Source organism: Tenrec ecaudatus, chromosome 6, assembly GCF_050624435.1.
Source record: "Tenrec ecaudatus isolate mTenEca1 chromosome 6, mTenEca1.hap1, whole genome shotgun sequence".
Taxonomy (NCBI): domain Eukaryota; kingdom Metazoa; phylum Chordata; class Mammalia; order Afrosoricida; family Tenrecidae; genus Tenrec; species Tenrec ecaudatus.
In genome coordinates, this window is record NC_134535.1 from 84,568,140 (window position 1) to 84,587,504 (window position 19,365).

Genomic DNA, 19,365 nt, shown 5'->3' on the forward strand with positions numbered 1-19,365 from the left:
CCCCCAGTCTGCCCCACGAGCACAGGGAGAAGACAGAGCCACAGATCACGTTATATTATTTTTTAAAAAAACAAAAACCAACCAACCAAAACCAATCACACATACACTGGCCCCCCCCGGGGTGGGGAGGAAGGACTGGTGGGCCCCGGGCTGGACGGGCAGGCGCAGGCACTGGTGCTAGAGGGTGAGGGCCCTGCCTCTGACACCCAGGCTGTGTCCACCAGTCTGCCGCTCTCCACGGAGACCTTGCCCACATGGTAGCTACTGGCATTGCCCACCCACAGCACATCCCACCAAGCTCTGGTCTGGGGCTGAGGGCAGGGACTGCACTGGTCCTCAGAGGGGGCCCTTGGACACCAAGCGCAACCCTGGAGAGGTGCCAACCATGGTGGGGCGGGGTGGGGACTTCTCTAAGAAAAGTGGACAGAGCCTGGCTGCAGAGGAGCCTGGGGCAGGCAGGGCCGGGGTCCTGGGAGCCCAGGGCTGCCTGCAGGTCACTGGTGGTCGTCCAGCTGCTGCAGGAGGGTGCGCCGCCGCCGCTCCAGCTCGCCCTCGCTCAGCTCACTCTCCGACGTGTCCCAGCCTGTCTGTGGGAGCAAAGGCCAGCTGACCACAGGCCTTGGCCGAGAACTGCGGAGGCCGAGCCCCGGTGCTGGCAGGGCTGCAGCCAGGCCTCGGTGCCTCACCTTCTCCTTCTTGACCCTAAAGCCTGGGGAGCGGTGAGCGATCTCTGCCCGCCGGGGCTCGGGCTCGGGCTCCTTGTCTGGCTCCTGTTCCTTCTCGTCACTCTCCTTGCCAGCCTTCTCGTCGGGGTCTGTCTCACTCTCGGGACTATTCTGCAAGAGCCCAGAGTGCCCTTAGGCCCGGTGCCGGCCAGCAGCACATACACGCACGCCTGGCGGATGCTCCCTCTACTCACCGACTTGTGTCTTCTCTTCTTGGTTTTTTTTTTTGGTTTCTTGACTTTCCGGAGGCCAGGATCTGCAGATGGAAAAGTCCCTGGTAAGGAGGGCGGGCGCTGTCTTCTCTGCCACGGATCAGAGCAGGCCTCGCTCCTCTCGGACAGATGAGCGGGGAGCCTGGAGCAAGTCTGCCTGCCTGCCTGCCTGCCCTTCCTTCCTTCCCCAGGGTCTGCAGGGCCACAGACTGGAAGCTGTTCCGGCTGGGCCTTGGTCAGTGCTCTCCTCTTGCTTACCTGAGCCGAGGAGGAGGCGTGAGGATGGGGAGCCCTGTCCCCCAAGAGTAGCACCCCCACTCTCAACTGAGTCGAGTGAGGAAGAGGGTTCAGAGCCAGACTCTGAGGGGTTCCGCCGCTTCCTCTTGGGGGGCCGGAAGGCCGGTGGGGGCAGCTCCTCCTCTTCCGACTCTGAGCCCTGGGCAGACAAGCAGCCATGAGCACAATGTGGGCATTGGGGGCAGAGGGCCCAGGGCCAAAGGAGGCACCCCCATCGCCCGCCCTCAACTCACCGAGGGCGAGTGGGAGCGCTTGCGGTGGTGCTTCCTGCCCTTCCGGCCATGCTTGCGGCCTTTTGTGTGGAGGTGCTGGCATTCAGTCTGGCGGAGGGAGAAGGGAGGGGGCACCCAAGTTGGCACCTCTCATCTGGCTTCCCTCCATCCCTCCGCCTGGGGCCTGTGCCCATCCCAGGGCCCCTGGGGTGAGAGGACCCTGAGCTACCTATGGGCACCGGCCCTGAAGACAGGAGGCCGATCTCACCTCCAGCACCTGCAGAAACTCCCGGAAGAGCCGGATCCGCTCCGACTCCAGGGTGATCTGCTCAAAGGCTGGGTCGCACACAAAGCGCTCTCGGACCTTGAACGGGGAGAGCACTGCTGAAACCACCAGGCCCAAGCCGGCCCGGACACAGCCGCGAGTGAGCACGGGGCAGGACCGGGGCACGGGGGCTTGGAGCTGGCCCACAGCTTGGCTGGTGACCATGCTGGGCCCTCAGAGGTCCAGAAGTACCGCTGCCCTCAGGTCAGGGTCGAGGGGTGGTTTGGATGCCAGGCTTCAGTCCTGACCTCTTCCCAGGCAGTGCCCAGCTCCAGGGCCGGCACAGCCTGCCTCAGCATGCTTCGAAAGGCAGCTTCTCTGCGCCTCATCCTGCGCGCTTCCTCCTTCTCCCGCTCCCTCTCTCGGGCCTCGGCTTTCTCCAGCAGCTGAGGGCAGAGAGGACAGACCAGTCACGGAGTGGGCACCCATGGCCTGGAGGGGGTGACCTGGAACTGGAGGAGCGGAAAGAGACACTGGGAAGAGTTAGAAACCGGCCCGCTATGACCCTGGCCCGCCCAGCCCAGCCTGGCCCCTCACACTATTGAAGGTCAGCTTGATGTTGCCTGCGTCCAGCGCAGCGGCCCTCTTGTCAAAGCTTATGACGTGGGCGAAGTCCTCAAAAGCTGTGTTCACCTCCACGCAGAAGCCCCGGTCCTGTGGGGGCAGCAGTGCATGAAGCTGGAAGCTGGGGCACCCCCACCTGAACCCCAAGGGCCAGGCTGCTTGGGTATTCAAAAAGCCCCTGCCCGCCAGAAGGGGTCCAGGGGCTGCAGTGTGCCTCTGAAGGCCAGCCGTGCAGGTCCTCCTCGTCCACCGGCAGCCCCGGGCCTACCCTGGGTTCGAGCACCTCCATCCCAGGGAGCTGAGTCGGTGGGCTCCATGGCTGGGGACCCAGGGTTTTCCACATGTCACCCTCTGCATCTCCTTGGTCTGCTGATTGACGCCGAGTCTCACCGCTAGCTCTCGGTTCCTTTGCTGCTCCATAAGGTCCCCCAAGCTCCCCACCCGTCACTCTCCAAGGCTCTCTGCCGAGATTTACTGGATGCTTTGTAGTAGAGCCGCTCCCAGGCTGAGTACTGCCTACACAGCCTCTCGTCAATCCTTACATGAAGCTCAACTTAAGAACAGGTCAGAGTCTCCTAATTTTACACAAGGTGAAACCAAGATGGAGAGAAATAATTGCCCTGGTCTCATGGCTAGTAAGTGGCTAAGCAAGAAACCGGCCCCACGTCAAGTCAAGGACTGCACCCCCAATCCCACTTCTCATTGCATGAAAGACACTGAGGGCAGCTGGTGTGCAATACTTTAAAACCTCTTGTCTCCAAGCAGCCCCCTACCTCCCAGTGATGAAGTGGTTTAGAACAAGCTACCTAACTTGGGGACAGGACACAGTGGTGGCTCTTGAGTCTGGTCATCACCCGCAGTTGGGGCACATGCCCTGATTCTTGCTGTACTCTCCACTGACCTCAGGAGTCTGTTCCTATGTTCCTGGACAACATCTTCCACCCTACTGCCCCCGGGAACTGCAGCCTCCATGGCAGCCCCTCCCGTCAAGAGCAACCTCCCTGAACCTGGCCCACCCTTCCTGCCTGCCTCCTCTCCTGCCGTCCTCAGCCAACCACCACTGCCACTCCCCCGAGGAGGAGTTAACATTAACTTCATGCGGGGCCTGTTGTAAGCAAAAGGCATCCTGGAGGTGCCGTGGGATATGAGTGGGGCCACTAACCACAAAGCCAGTGGTTCAAGTCCATGAACCAACCCCCAGGGGGAAGATGAGGCCATTTGCTCTCGGGAATTCTAGGCGGCAGTTCTACTCGGTCCTATAGGGTAGCTATGAGTCAGGACTGACTGGCTGGTGGATTGGTTTGGGCTTATAAGCAAGGTGCTTAGTAAGTGTCTCATCCTCAACCCATTTTACAGAGAAGGGGACCCAGAGTCCTGCTAAGTTCCCTGAGCCGGGAGGGAGCGGAGTCAGCAGACTTAATCCTGTTCCACATTGCTCCCTAAAGCGGCTCCTGTGCTGACAACCAACCCGGGGATCCCTTTCCGTTCTCACTATGCTTAACCGCTGGCCTCTGCAGTTTCCTTAACCCTCCCTTCTCTGACCTCTTCCCACACTCCTTCCCGTGTGCACATACCCCGGAGAACAGCGCTCAGGCCTGCTTCACCACCGGCCCCATAGGCTCCCAGCACGCTATTCCTCGCCCACCTCCCTCCTGGTTTCCAGACCTGACCAGCCTGACTCCTCACAGACCCTTCAAGTTCAGCAGCAACCCTGACAATCCACATCCTGTCAGCCCCCACCCCAAGGTCCTCCCAGGCCCAGACCTGCATTAGCCAAGTCCAAGGCTATCCAATATCCTCTGGGATGAAAGGCAGCATGACAGTCCGCCTGGCTGGTGGTGACCACAGGGAGCTCCGGAGGGTGAGCGGGGAGGGGACTTTTCTACAGTTTCTTTCTTGGTGGCATGGAGAGGTAGGCCTCAGCGAGGAGAGGGCCGCAGCCGGCCCTGAGCAGAACCAGCCCCTCGATGGCTGCATGTGAGCTGCCCAACCATCATGGGACTGGCTCCTTCCATGTTACAAGATCTCCCGATTCAAAGAGCAGGCTTTGTTTTCTTCCTCCCTTCCCGGTTGCCTTTGACCATTCCCAATGGATTCCTCTTGTCTGCAGACCTGGTCTTCCTGCTCACCCCTTAACCAGCAATGCCCTCATCCACTCTGGGGCTCTCCTTCCTTCCTCTCGGTTTCACAAAACAAGCCACCAACTCCTCTCGCAGTGGTTCTGTTCCACTGGCTTAAACTTTTCTGCAGCAGAAACCTTTTTCATTAAAAATCTCATGCAGAATCTCCATATATATAACAGTGAGCTGCTGTTTCAAGAACTCTGCTGGGAAAGAAGGAGGGCATAGGGCTCCTGCTCCCTGGCTTGTCATAAGACGTCACTCAGGAAGCAGGTCTCAGAAACGGCACTTGGATGCTACAGCTCTCCCATCTGCCACCTCCACTGTCCGTGCCTGGGCTCAGGCCGACCTTGGCTCCCACATGGTCTCCTGCAAGTCTCACAGCGTCCTTCCCTGCTCCCCGCTCCACCTCTAACCCAGCCTCTGGCACCCAGGCTGCTCAGTGTTCTAGCACAGAGCCCCAACAGCCAGGGAGAGGTTTGGGGGTATCAGAAGATGCCAGTGTAAGCTCCAGTATTGGAATGCTTGCCATTATCCCTGCCAGCACCTGTGGCTTCTTCATACCCTCCCCTGGAAGGATGTAAACAGCCTCTTCTGTGAGGTACTGCTCTACAGTCCCCACTGGCTCTCAGCTACTTGCAAGATAAAACTCCACGCTTGTTAGTTAATAGTCTAGGTGTGTTAGAACCAATCTCAGCTTCCAAACTAGGGCCTGTGATTCAAGAAACCAAGGCAACTCCAGGGCAATAGGCTACAACTTACCTAGGAGGAAGTAATCCGAAACTATCACGTATTCCGTACATACTCGAGTAGAAGCCCACCTAAATATCAGCGGAGGCATTTTACCACAAAAACTGCATTAAAAATGTGCTGAAAAAACTCAGCTTATACACAAGTATATACGGTTCATTAAAAATGCAAGAGATTGTAATCAAATATTCTGTGTGCGGTGTGGCATTTCTAGGTTATGTTCCTAGACCCCTTTCACGCCTCTGAATTTAGTATGTTTTGGTGGGGAAACTTCCCATTTTCAGGACAATGGGAAACTGGTTCAGTAACTATCCATGGTCACACAGCTAGTAAGTGGGCAGTCTGGCCCAGGAGTCCTGCTCTGAACAGCTGTGCTACAGGATCTCATCAAATGCACCAGAACGTTCTTCACTTCCTCAAAGACATATGGTTCTTGGGAAGCACAAGTCTCTCATTCACTCACTCGCCTCCTTTGATGAGCATGGACAGTGAGCCGTATTTCCCCAGCAGCAAGTGGCAGCTGGCCCGTGCTTCAGTGTCAGGGAGGCCACAGAGTGACAAGGAGGGTAGCCCCTTCCAACAGGGCAGGTAGGCCCTCAGCTTGGCACCAAACGCCTTGCCCATCTGGCCCAGCGCAGAGGCATAAACGGGGCACGCGGAGGGGACGAAGCAGCATGCGTACGAGCTGTTGAGTGTGAAACGGATCTATAAACTGTGCCCTAACTCACAATGAAACATTTAAAAGCAAAACAAAAAAGCACCAAAAAACCAGCCCATGGCAGCTAGAATCCCGAATCTCAAGAAAAGATCGATGAATCCGGATTTCAAGTGGAATTTCTTGATTTTAAAAATGTTAGCAATGAATTCCAAATGGCTCGACCACACTGTCGGCCAGGGGCACACCCCCATGGGCTCCCAGCACGCACTAGCTGCGCTTCAGGCTGCTCCCACCCCTCGCCTTTTGCTGGCTGTGCCCACACCGCCTACCCCAGCCTCCAGAAGGAGCAGCTCCTTGTCAGTGCCCTGGCCCATGTCCACAGTAACACTCAGCCCCCGCTCTCCGCATGGCACTTTCACGTCGATCTTCCTACAAGACCTGAGCTCCCTGCAGGCAGACACGCCCAGTGCATAGGGCACTGGAGTCCTGGGGCAACGTGGTTAAAGTGCTCAGCTTTGGACCAAGGTCAACGGGTTCAAAACTGCCAGCCCCTCTAGGGGAAAGCGGTGACAGCCTGCCTCTGTAAAGACTCCTTGTAAACCCGACAGAGCAGCCTGTCCTGGGGGGAGGGAGCCTCCGAGTGGGGGGACGAGTCAGCAGGGGGCCTCTGATTGGCATCTAATAACGAATCACAGCAGACAGGTGCGGGTCTGAGCTGGGACGCTCCTTCAGCCCGCACCCACCTTCACCAGGCCGCCCTCACCTTAAGAATGTCCTTAATGATCTTCTTTTCATCATGGAAGCGGGCCTTCAACTCCTCCACATAGAACTTGAACAAGTCCAGAGGGGTGGAGCCTGTGGAGGAGGGAGGGAAGGGGGCCTGGCGGGCGGCAGCTTCCCAAGGCCCGGGGTGGGGTCGAGGACAGGCCCGGGGAGTGGGGGTGCCGAGAGGCCAGCGGGACCGGAAGCCAGGCCGAAGATGGGGGGGCCCGGCTGCCTTACCCGGCTGGCCCAGCATGTTGGCAAAGCGGACATCAGTGCTGACCGCTGGGTACAGCTCCATCCAGGTGGACATGGAGTGCAGCTGCCCTGTCTCGTGCAGCTCGTCCAGGAAGGTCTGGGCAGGCAGAGGCAGTTACAGGAGTGTGAGGCAGGAGCGAGCAGCATGGGAGGATAGCGGGGCCACCCGAGGGGGTGCAGCCCGGGGAGGTGGTGAAGGCGAACTGAGGCTGGGAGCCCCAAAGCAACAGGGGCGTGCAGACAGGCAGAGAGGAATCGACGAAATAAACCAGGAGGAGCCAGCCAGGGGAGGGCAAGAAACTGCAGCCTGCCACCCCAACCAGGAATATAAGCTGCCCTGGGGCCCTCACACCAAAAGGAAAGAACTATGGTCTAGCTGCCAGGCCATGCTTAGGATGCCCTCTGCTGGTGGTTTCTGGGTAGTGCCAGAACCTAGTCTCCCTAGCAGGGTAGCTCCAGCCTGAAGGAAGGCAACATCTCAGGGCCATGAGTTGATGCTGACTCATCGCGACCCTACAGGACAGGGTAGAACTGTCCCCTGTGAGTGTCCAAGACTCTAACTCTTTACTGGAGTAGAAAGACCCGTCTTTCTCCCTCCGAACCACTGGTGGTTTTGAACTGCTGACCTTGACAGATCACAGCCCACCGCATCAGGACGACATGCTCTGGGTAGAACGAGCTCCTGTCTACAAGGGCAGCAAAGGTACCTGGAAGGCCTCCCGGTTCTTGCGCTGCTGGCGCCGCTCTCGCAGCCGGGCCCGCTCCCTCTCCTCCTCCTCCTCCCTCTCCAAAGCTCGGATGTGCTCCTCAAAGCAGATGAGCGCATCTTCCTTGTCCATGTCTACCACAGGGAGGAGTCAGGGGGACTGCCCCCTCGGGATACCCTGTCAGACCCCAGCACCCCCGGTGCTCCTCAGACACTGCCCCTGCACATGCCAGGGACGCCCAGAGGGTGGAAATGGGAAGGAGAGGCCATAGGAGCAGGGTGGTCTTGAGAGGGGATGACTGATTGTGCAAGGCAAATTTAACCAGTATTCAGCCCTTGCTGAACTGGAATTCTTCACAGGAAGCCAGTTATCTCAGGGCCCGAGACTGCACACAACTAATGGAATCACTTTCTGTGATCACTCGTGTGTGTTTGTGGGTGAACAATAGCTTCTTGGAACATCACGTGGTCGGTTAATGTCCTCAGTGCTATGGCAGTGTAAGACCACAGTCACATGAGCCGGGAAAATCCTCATCAACTCATGTCTTCTGAGTCTGCTCCGCGGTCTCCCTCCAGAGGGAGGGGGATCCTGGACCCAGCCCCGGAATTCAGAGGTACCAGAGATGAGTGAGTGCTGGGGGACCAGGGGGAGGCCCTGCATGGAAATCCTCTGGGTTCTCCAGATGGGCAGGAGGTGCAGGGGAAGTGTGTGAGGGCAGGGAAGGGGCAGGTGTGCATGGAGACCCAGGCTTACTCTGCAGTTGATGGTCCTGGGCAAAGCTGGGGTTGTCCATGAGGTACTGCTGGGCCTGAGACCACGTGGTTTGGAAGCTGACACTGCTCATGCCATCCAGGATGGTCTTCAGGGCCTGGATGTTGCGGCGCCTCAGCTGCTTGGCCTGCTCCTAGGGAGTCAGGGACCGGGGTGAGGCAGGTCTGTGGAGCTGCTGGGGGCTGGGGGTGCTGCCCGGCAGGCGAGGAGCTAAGGTAAACCACGCACTCCCGGGAGAGCCCTGCGTTCCAGGCTTTCACAGCCCTAGCAGGAGGAGGGAACCCAGGTGACAGCCCCACCCCACCTCGGGTTATGGGCAAATGCCACGCAGGTTCCCATGGACAGGAGCTCCCATGGACCCGAGGAGCGACTAACCGGGACCTAAAGCAAGCAAGGACGCCAGAGCAGATGGACACTCGCGGCTCTGGCCCCGGCGGCCGTTACCTTCTCCTTCTTGGCCAGGAAGAAGAGGACATCATCATAAACCTCTTTCCGGTCCCTCTCGGGGACCACAGCCCAGACCTCTAGCTCCCCGAAGGTCTGTTCTGCCCGCCTGTGAAACACATGCGCTGTGAGTGGTCAGGAGGCGGGTCGCCAGCCAGGCCCCGCCCACTCACCCCCGACCCCCACCCCCCGCAGCCCCCTGACCGGTAGCGGGTGGTGGAGGTCATCCGCTCATGCTGCTCCAGGAAATGCTGCAGCGTCTGCTTGGCCTCCTTGGCCCGCAGCCGGGCCTCCTCCTTCTCCTCTTTCTCCCGCTGAGCCTTGTAGGCATTGAATGCCTGCTTTTTCTCACTCAGTTTGGGCAAGGCACTGCAGAGAAGTGGGTGAGGCCGCGGCGCGGACAGACCGAATCAGCCCACTGCGTGGGGCTGGGTCTCCACAGAGCTGAGGGAGGGTCTATGCATGGGCAGGGTGGAGTTGCAGGGGCTCCCAAGGGACAGGGAGGCAGGACAGACCCCTGGGGTGTGAGTGAGGGTCTTGGGTCAGTCAGGTCTGCCCCAAACAGCCTCCACTTGCCCCAATGAAATCCATTCAATTCCATTTATCAACCATTTATTGAAGTCTCCTGTCAGAACCTCCCTCTCCCTTGTCTTTCTGGGGCACCACCAGCCCAGTCTGGCCCGGGGCTCCCTGCTCTGGCTGCTCATATGAAGAGGGCTAGACGGGTATGGCTCCCTGTGCCCAGGCCTACCTGTAACGGGGGTCAGTGACCACCATCTTCATGGCCTGTTCCCACGAGGCGTTGGAGGGGACAGCCTGGAAGGGAACAGGTAGTGGTCACGGCTCGCCCACTTCCGGTCCTCAGGCCTCCCCGGGAACCCCACCCAGCCAGCACCTTGTCCCTCAGCAGCTCCTTGAATGCCTGCTTTGCCTTCTCCCGGTTGCTCCAACTGAGGCCAGACCTCTCTAGTTCTGGCTTCGATTCCTCCTCTTCCTGCTGTGGAGGCTGATGCTGTCCAGCAGAACTAGGGGGCAGAGGGGACTCAGCCACAGGGCCCCCTAGTTCCTAAAGCTTCCAGGGCCTTGCACTCTCAGCAGCACCATCCCCCTGGCTTCCCAGAGCTGCCTCATCCACCCTCCAGCGGTCACACCAGACACCACAGCCCTCCCCCCTGAGCAGCCTGGTGAAGGTCCAGCCCAGAGCCAGGCTCAGGGCTGGGGGCCTGAGGCCAGCACTCAGGATGCCGCCATGGGGCAGGCCTCACCTGCTGGGACTCTCCTCTGGGTGCTCCGGGGGCTGCACAGCTTCGGACACGTCACAGTCTTCACTCCCACCTGGCTCAGGTTCCATGAGGCCCAAGGTCGTTGGGGTGGGGCCAGGAGGCACAGGTGGGGGGTCAGGCTGGGGCTGGGGTGGCTGCGGCTGCTGCTTCCTATGGGGGAGCCAGTGGGCAGTGTCCGGGAGTGGAGCAAAGACAGAGAGGTCAGGGGATGGGGCTCTCCACCCTGGGGAAGACTGGGGTCAAGGCAAACCGCTCCCCAGAGAAGCGGAGAGACGGTTACCCAGATGGACAGGGGGGCCACTCACCCTGCAGACTCTTGTTTGACTAAAGCTGCAATGGAAAAAGAGAGCATGGTCAGTCCCCAGGCAGCCGGGGCCCTCAGAGCATCCCCAGACCCTCATGCCCCCAGGTCCTCTCACCCTCCAGCTCGTCCAGGTCCTTGGGCCGGGTCCAGCGGGACTCTTTACTCTGGTTGTTGTAGTAGTACGGTTTGCCTGTGTCTGACTTGTACTCTTTCCAGGGGCACTGGGAGAGCAGCAACTGCAGGAGGAAGGTCAGGGGATGTCAGTGGGCTGGGCAGGGCCAGCGACCTTGGGGGAGCTAAGAAGAACCAGTGGAAAGGTGGACAAGAGGGTCTTTAGCTGCCACCTGGCCTGGCTTAATCTGTGGGAAGATAGGCTTCCTGAGACCCTAGGTCAACAGTCCAGAGACTGGGGGACAGTCAGAGGTCTCAAGATCAGCGAGATCGGGGCAGCCAAGGACGAGGAAGGGTCAGGGCAGTCCGAGCAGGACCTCGGCCTTGGACTTGAGCACGCTGGGCTTCTCCCACACGGACTGCTTGTCGTCAGCATTGTAGTAGTAGATGCGCCCATCAGGGGCCACATGCTCGCTCCACAGGGCCCTCTGGAGGGGCACAGAACCATGGTCAAGGTCCTTTTCCAAAGGCTCTCCTTCCCAGCCCTCAAGCATCATCACCAGCCGCCTTGCCCCCCTCTCAGCCTTCCACCCCAAAAACTGCTCAACTAGAAGCACTCACCAGGGGACCGGTCCCAGCCACAGCAGCTAGAGGAAAAAGTCAAAGGATACACACTAAGTCCTTTCTCCAGCTCCATCTCATCCCCGTTGTCCTCCCATGTCCCTTCCCAGTAAACAGCCCCTGGCCCCATCAACACCCCAGGCTCCCTGGCATCCCAGCAGGCACGGTCCAGGACAGGCTCCAGTCCGCGGTCCCCTCTCCCCTGAGCCCCCCAACCTCCGAGCCTGAGGGGAGCAGGCCCCAGAAGACTCACAGCTGGCGGTGTCCACACCTGGAGCCGTCTGCCGAAGAAAGAGGAGGGGGAAGGGTTGGGGCCAAGCCCAGTGGGCCCCAGGACCCAGGCCGTGGGGACAGAGAAGGCGGCCAGGCCAGGATCCGTGTGTCCTGGCTCCCATGGATCTCTGCTCCATAACAGATGTCCTCTGCCCACCCCACCCTCAGAGTCTGGGAGTTCACGTGGCAGCCCCACGTCAAAGGACTCTGTAGAGTCGGCTCTGCCTTCTACAGCGGGCATCGCTGTCTATGCCCTCCCTGGTTTCTGCACTGAGCAACAGCCCAAGAAGGCACTGAGAGCGCTCGGGGACCAGGTATCCTCCAGAGACCAAGAAGAAGCAAAGGAAGGACTGGGTCCCTACATCCAGAGAGAGCACCCCTGGGGGCAGATCAGGCGTGTGCGGCAGGGATTGGGGCACAGATGGGGGTATGGCAATAAGAGAGACTTCTGGAAATGAGTGGGGAGGTGGCCGGGCCAAGTGCCCAGCCGGAGCACTTGGGGACCAGGGGCGGTCAGATAAGCAGAGGGACCAATGGCAGCCATTTCCTCCCGTACTCCAAGTCAGGCCCCCAGGCTGCAGGACAGGGCGTGCTGCTAGACGGTCACCACGCTTACCGCGGTGGTGACGGGTACCGCGGGCATCAGCATTCCTGGCATCATTGGAGGGACCATTCCTGGTATCTATGGATATAGAGAAGACAGACCTAGCTACTGAGGTCAGGGCAGGCGCAGGCTGGGCAGGGCTCCTGTCAATCAGGGCGCCCGGGGGCTCCTCAGAGATCCCTTTGGGGTCTTGACCCTCACTAGGGGATGCCTTCAGGCTTCAGCAGACACATGCACAAGGGCCTGGCCCCCAGAGTCCCCTCCCAGCTTTCCCCGCCGGCCCCCTCGGGGGTGGAGGCTCTGTCCCACTCATCTCTACCCACCGATGTTGACAGGCCCTGAGGGGGTTAGGGGAGGATTACCTGTGTGAGTGGTGGTGGTGCCCCCATTGGTGGAAGCATGGGGGGCATGATGCCAGGTGGCATGGGGGGAATGGCTGGTGGTCTCTGACTCATAGGGGGTAGGCCCATTGGAGGGAAGGGCGGGGGCACCCCTGGAGGGGGCATCTGGAAACGAGGAAGGGAAGAGACACTGAGCAGAGAAGATGCCGTCTTGGACCCCTCTGAAAAATGCCCACCTGCCTCCCATGCCCCGGACTCGGCTCAGGATAACTCAGTGGCTGTAGTCAGGACACTGCCTCCCTCCTCACCACCAAGACAGGTTGGATCTAAGAGGCCAGCACACAGCTTCTTGTGAGGCAGGGGGCGGGCGGAGGGACAAGGGCAGGGGAGCGGCCACCAGACCGCAGCTAGCAGGCGCTGACTCTCCAGCAACTGTCCCCACACTGGGCCTCTCAGATGAAGGGGCAAAAGGCAGGTATGCAAGGCCTCCCATGCCCGTTCCTCCAGCTGTGTGACCACCAATGCTGCTCCAGCTGGACTCGTGTGGCCCAATTAAGAGCACAGAGAAGGAGCGGTGAACGAGAATGACCACCGCCCCTGTCCTGTCCCTCACCGGGTCTGTTCCTGTCCACTTCTTCTACCCACCCTCCAGCCCCGTGCATCCCAAGGACAAAAAGGCACAAGGGGGGGGGTGTCAAGGTTACAGACAGAAAACCTGCCAGCTCTCCCCACTCAGGCCCAGGAGGAACCATCCCTCTTCCCGGGGCAGCAGAAGGGTATTCGGGGCACCCCGGGCTGGCAGGGCAGCAGTGGCAAGGGGCTGGGGAGCTGGGGGGTGCAGACTGGAAAAGCCAGACCCAGTGAAAGACATGAAACTTACGAAGGGTGGTGGCATCATGGGGGGCCCCGGTGGGAAGGGGGCAGGCGCTGCTGGGGGTCGGGGACCAGAATCGGGAACCGACTGTTGAGGGAGAGAAAAGTCATAGGACCCAGGACGGGCAGAGATGGACTGGTGCAGAAGGGGTGGGTGAGAAAGGGGCGCGGAGGGCAGAGGGAGGGCCAGAGCCCAAAATCCTGGCCTTCTGGAGTGAAGCTCTCAGCCCTGGGCAGGGCTGCTCCCTAGTCGGCCAGGCCAGAGTCAGCAGGAAGGCCCCTGCAAGGTGTACTTCTTTGGGCCAGATCCCTTTGAAGTCTCCGAAAAGATGAGATGCTGGCCTCTCCTCCACTCTCTTGCCCCCAGGCAAGACTGGAGCTCCCTCACACCTCAACAGAGGTCTCTGAAGTCTCCAGGGGGGCATGGCCCCTTCTCTCAGCCCGCCCCCCATAGAGATCAGATGCTCCCTTAGCCCAAACCTTCACTAGACCTCTCCTCCTCACTCCCTGCTCCTCTAACTGACCTCACCTGTCCCCATGCCCCGCCTCGCCTCAGCTCTCCAGCGCTGCTCCCCTTTCTCCCTGGCTTCCTCTTGCCCCGCCCATCCTCAGTCCTGTGGGTGCAGGCTGAGAAGAGCCTGGGTCTTTCTGTCCTCAGCCTAAGGGCTTGACCACATCTTGTCCTTTCTTCTCAGCTCAAATATGACCCACTCTCAAAGGCCTTCTTGGTTCTGCACAGTGTAGGGCCTTCCTCTATCCCCTCTAGCTCACCTTGTAATGTCTTCATGGAATGTACACAATCGGCCTGTGATTGTGTTTGCCTGGGTATGTGTACTGCCCCCCACCCCGTTCCAGGAGGGCAAGGATCACCACATGACCGGCTGACAGCTGGATCCCTGGCACCTGACAGCAAGGCCTAGCACATTAACAAGCATCCAATAAATAATGAATGCACTAACAGATGAACCGAACACTTCTATAAAGAACCTTCCACTTCTAAGGATCCGCCCCAACGCTAGAGTCGGTCGGTCCCACAGGGGTGACAAGCCGGGTGACCCCGGTGTTCGCTTCAGCATTATTCTTAATAGCGAACGATAGGAATCGGCCTGAGTCACCACCAGTCAAGGAGCAATCGAGGCAGCTTCACCAGGATCACAAAGACACGTGGCATGAAGAGACTGTGAATTACCCACATTGTTGAAGCCCCCTCACACATACACACACACACGTGAAACGTGGAATGTTTTGTAGTCATAACAAAGGACAGGGTGCACATCGTCTCTGGTGGAAGCATCTTGAAGGCACATTACCAAGTGGAAAAAAGAGCAAGGTGTAGCCTCTGTATAACCTCCCACGGCCTGGGCCACCCTCCCAGAGCCCTCAGAGTGGGGCCCCACGGTCCACCCAGTTTCCCCACATGGGGCGAGAGACCTGTGAGTCACTCGTCCATACCTCCCTCGCCCTCATCCATCGGTTACTGAGCTCTGTTTGTTTTGAGCTCCTGAAGATCTGAATCCCACTTCTCTGTTGTCCAAGCCCCCACCACTTTCCTTCTGCCCCTATCTGCTCCAACCTGCAGCCTGAGCAGTTCTTCAAGGTGCCCGTCAGATTGTTACTCTCTGCTTTCCTCGGTGGTACCCCACTGTGCTCTGGGTGAAAAAAGGAGATTCCGCCTGGGATCTGCTCCCCACCTGCCTCACCCACCCTGAGACACCAGCTCTGTGTTCCAGCCACACTGATCTGTCGGTCACCCACCTCTGCCTGCGCCCTTCTTCTCAACACCACACCCCTCCTCTACCTGTCTCTGAGCCGATCATTTCCTCAGGAAAGCCTTTCCAAACCCACTGAACTCATCAGGGCCCCTTACTCATGCTGACTAAACTCTTCTCGGTGGCCCTGGAAAAAAGACGTGCTGGGACTGATAAAACCTGTATTGATTCCAAGATGCAGCCTTCCTTCAGCAACGTCCAAATGTGAATCTCAGCATCAATGAAATAGTGTCACCTCCACGAGACTGCAGTCCCTCTAAGGAGAGGGCAGGACCGTTGTCTGCCTTCACTCGCTTTCACAACCAAGAACCCCCTTGTCTTTGTCTCACCTCTCCTACTGGCACATAGAAGGTGCAGGGCAACAATGGTTGGCCGAATGGTCTTGGCAGAGCTGACCAGCTGAGAGGCCAGTCTGGAAAGACAGAATGTCAGCCCGGGAGGGACCCATCAAGGTAAGCCCTCTTTACAGATGAGAAAGCAAGGAGGGGGTGAGGAGGGTGCAGTCCAAGATCCTGCTGCTGGTTGGGGATCAAGCCAGGGGTGGTTCCAATTTGCCCACTAGCCCTACTCGCCTAAAAGCAGAGTCCTTGCCACAGGATGCAGGTCTGGTTGTTATTCTAGCTTAGGCCTGGCAGCCCATATGGTTAAATCAGCAAGATGCAACATTTTCTGGCTCACCATGGCCTCTTACTGAACCTCACGTGTAGCAGCCAACACCTTGCAGTGCAAATTCGCCCTACACTTCTGTTTACCCCTCCTGACTCAGTGGCTTCCCTCCTCCTCTCTCCCCTCTACAACTGTCAGATTACTCCCATGTTTCTTTTATTCCATTTTGTCTTACTTTCTTCTAGACGAGCCTCGATTCACCTCCGTGCAGCTCTCTTTACGACTATGCCCCCACACGTACACACACACTCCTACCCGGGTTCCCTCAGGATAAATGCTAAACCGCTCTGCATAGGAACCACTCCGAAAGACATGCCCATGTTCGCAGGGCATTTCTGACAGGTCTGCCCCTCTCCACTCGGGCAATCCACAGCAGGGACTGCTCCAGTCAGAGACTGAGTGTCCTCCTTTCCAACCTCGACTGTGATACAATGCAGAATTCCCCCTAACGTCATTAGATTTCTGCATACTGCATTATACTGGAAGAGACAAATGTGTGTGCAGGCCTGTGCGTCCATGTACATACATACGTATCAATTCTCTGAGGACAGGCTGAGAGAGGCAGCTCTGAAGGTCTGTGTGGCTGAGGAAAGAGATCAGCTCCGGGCATGGGAGAATCAACTTGTAGATACTATTAAATGAACCATATATGACCATCTCCAATGTGGGATGGAGACTGCTGGCCAGGATCCAGACACTGGCTTATTTTGGCCACTTCCCCTCAGAGGCTAGAGCTCAGAAGAAATGTAAATTACCATGGACTATGCAGAAGCTTCCCCTGTGCTATGTGTCTGCTTCTCTCTTCTCTGAAACACCCTGGCCCCTCGGTGCGGGTACTTCAAGCTTTGATACCTATGGCTGGAAATCTGAAGTCTCGCGAGGAAGAGATGGCTAGAGGAAAGGGAACTCAACCAGCAGATCTGTCTTTTCGTTGAGACAGAAACACGCGTGTGGACTGGGCAGAGAAAACTGATTGCCTGATCATCGTGCACTCACCTGGGCCAGTGGAAGCAGCACCCCCCACCCCCAAACCCCCCCTGTACCCCCCTTAAAGAAGCGATTAAATTCCTCTCCACATCTAAGGGGCATTCCAGAACTAAGGGTTCAGAACAAAAGGAGAAAAAGCAAAGAAGAAACAGAATGGAAAGGACAAGCCGCAGCTGGAAACTATTAAGTACCAAGCACTTAGGCACCAAAGACCTTGTCAAACATTCATTTATTCCTCAAAACCACCCAGGAGCTCGTTACAGTCCCCATTGTAAAGATAAAGAAACTGAGGCTCAGAGAGATTAAGGAACTTCCCCAAAATTCCAAGAGATTAAACAGTAGAGGAGGTTTAGAAATCCACACCCTCCACAAGGCCTATGCTTTCCCGAGGATAGCTCCCAGCAAGGGCTGTGACACCATACACATTCCTTACACTCAGATTCATTCCATTTTCTTTCTGCCCTAATTCAGACAGCCAGGTGATCTTATTGAAAGGATGAGTGTCACTCATCCCCTGAAAGGGCTTGTATGGGGACATGAAAGCTGAGAAAGACATTTTTAAAAAACCCAAACCAAATCAAACTGGCATCACGAAGCCTGTGGTTATCTACCTGCTGCCCCAATAGCCCAGTCCTTCTTCCCTGGCTAAGGCTCTCTGAGTCCCCACCCCCTCTATCGGCCTCCTTATTCCTTCTGCTCCCCAAGGTTAGCAGCTGCCTTACTACATGTGGCCCTGTTGTCTCCTGCTACCTTCCCATCACCCTCAGTAGAACAGAATGTCACTTCTGGTCTTCATCATTGTTCCATTAGCAATCAACCTCCTCCTCCTCCTTGACTCCCAGAGCTCTCCTTCCATCCTTTCAGCAGGAGGCCAAGGCAGGCTTTGTGCACCCCCCACCCCATCCGCAAATCCCTGGGGATTTTCTCCAGCCCCAGCTGAAGGCCCCACCTCCATCTCTATTGTCCCTTCCTTTACTTGCCCTAGAACCCCTATTCCTAACTCCCTTAAGAGTCACTTCATTTTTGGAAGCGCTCCTGGGAGAGCATTCAGATTTCCTTTTATTTAAAAAAAAAAGTAATCAATGAGAAATCGAGGCCCAAAGAAAGGCAGGCAGTGACTGGCCCAAGGTCACACACAGTTGGCTACAGTTTATTGATGGCAGAGCCATGTTTGGGACCCAGGGGCCTCTGCACCCCATCTCTTCGACCACCAAGAACTGGGTGGGGGCAGGGGCCTCTTTCCTCAGAGCCCCTTCCTCACCTCAGGAGACAATGTCTTGCAAATGCAGGGAAATAGAAGAGGGGTCCCCAAGTGGTCTTAAGGGGCACTCGAGGGCTTCCTGCGGGGGGCAAGCACTGGATCCGAGGGAGGGGCATGTGGCATGCCAAATGTTCCACAAGGGAAAACTGTGCCCCCCCCCCTCTCCCCTTGTCCCGCGGTTCTCACAGCTCCCGCCCCCTCCATATCCCCCACCCCGATCTTTTTCTACAAGCCCACCTTTTCTCCCCACCCTCCTCCTCCTCACTCAATCCCGCAACTCTCATCCCCCTCAATTCCCTCACACCCCCCACCTCGTTCATCCTCCATCATGGCCTCCCCCGCCCCTTCTCCCCCAAATCCCCGCCCCATCCCCCTCTCTCGCTCCTCTTTCTAACACCTCCTTTCCTTCGCCCTCCCCTGGGGTCTCGGGGTACCCCCATGACCTCTCCGCCCCCCCAGCCGGGCCCAGGCCGCAGGGGGCGCTGTGGGACCGCCCCGGCCTCTCCACCCCCGCGCAGGGACGTTACCATGCCAGAGCCTCCGAGCAGCTGGGCCAGCTCGGCCCACCCGCCAGTAAAAGCTGCTCTGATTGGCCAGGAGGTGGCCGGGAAGGCGGGGCCAGTGGGAGATGGCACCCCTTCCTGGCCGAGGCTCCGGTGGCTCCCGCCGGCAATGTCGAGCCCCCAACCGGCCCGGTGCTCCCGGGCCCGGCCCCGCCCCTCCCCGGCGCGGAGAGCAAGGCCCCGCCCCCTGGTTGTCCGGCCCCGGGCCCGCCCCCTGGAGGCGGGGCGCGCCTGCTCCCGGGCTCTGACTGACGGCCGGCGGCCCGCGCCGGCGGAACAAAGCGGGCGGAGCGCGCCGCCGGTCCCTCAGAGAGCGCCTCAACCTTGGCCGCCTTCCCGCCCTTCCCTCCGCCGCTGCCCGACCGAGTCCTCGGGCTTCCCCGGCCCGGCGGGTGCGGCCTCTGTCGGGGCCCCCGCACCCGGCCTCGGGCTGCCCTGTAGCATCGTTGCCTCAGGCTGTCGTTACTCGGCACAAATTGCTTCTTCATGGGGTGCATTGTTCTGTTTAGTAATTTCTAATGGATCCAGCATCACATAGCTATTTCTTGAGCACCTGTGCTATGCCAGAAATCGTCCCACGCATTGGGCTTACAACAGGTTGGTTGGTGGCTTGCTTTTCAACAAGGAGGTGAAAGCTCTGCCTGCCGGGAGCGTCCACGTGCTTCTCACGTGAGCCTGAAGTGACTCCCTTCAGGACGCGACTCCCGGCCACGTGCACTGCCCGGCAGCAGTGGCTCAGTCTTTGATAAGGGTTATTCTGTTGTGCAGACAGGCTAGTAACTGACAGGGCTCCGGCATAAGAGTGGTGTAGATTGCTCCCCGTCCCTCCAGAGACCGCCAAAGCTGCTTCCCCGTTCTGTCACTTAGCAGCACTTAGCGGAGCCTGCCTTCCGTGCCCGGTGCT

The 19,365-nt window shown here is 58.4% G+C and overlaps 1 protein-coding gene across 6 annotated transcripts; it reads right to left on the reverse strand.

Annotated features, from left to right (window-relative positions):
• Positions 1-45: 45 nt before the first annotated feature.
• Positions 46-18,549, reverse strand: PRPF40B (pre-mRNA processing factor 40B). Of its 6 annotated transcripts, XM_075551736.1 has the most exons (26): positions 18,426-18,549; positions 13,223-13,303; positions 12,364-12,507; positions 12,014-12,079; positions 11,378-11,405; positions 11,125-11,150; positions 10,881-10,991; positions 10,508-10,628; positions 10,394-10,418; positions 10,071-10,238; positions 9,701-9,830; positions 9,557-9,621; positions 9,010-9,174; positions 8,806-8,914; positions 8,344-8,494; positions 7,591-7,724; positions 6,866-6,980; positions 6,627-6,718; positions 2,309-2,425; positions 2,020-2,157; positions 1,715-1,810; positions 1,468-1,554; positions 1,196-1,373; positions 920-981; positions 687-836; positions 46-587 (listed from the first exon to the last, which is right to left on the reverse strand). In XM_075551736.1, the coding sequence occupies exons 1-26, from the start codon at positions 18,426-18,428 to the stop codon at positions 495-497; spliced, it is 2,655 nt and encodes an 884-aa protein (XP_075407851.1). In that variant the 5' UTR covers positions 18,429-18,549; the 3' UTR covers positions 46-494. The 6 variants fall into 6 exon arrangements, with proteins under 6 accessions (XP_075407851.1, XP_075407849.1, XP_075407847.1 ...); XM_075551734.1 differs by having other exon boundaries at positions 46-836; XM_075551732.1 differs by having other exon boundaries at positions 6,627-6,980.
• Positions 18,550-19,365: the final 816 nt, after the last annotated feature.

Coding starts and splice junctions, on each gene's coding strand:
- PRPF40B (XM_075551731.1), bottom strand. Junction 9,175..9,556: donor GTCACTGACCCCCGTTACAG/GTAGGCCTGGGC, acceptor ACTTCTCTGCAG/TGCCTTGCCCAAACTGAGTG. Junction 837..919: donor AGAAGAGAAGACACAAGTCG/GTGAGTAGAGGG, acceptor GGGCTCTTGCAG/AATAGTCCCGAGAGTGAGAC.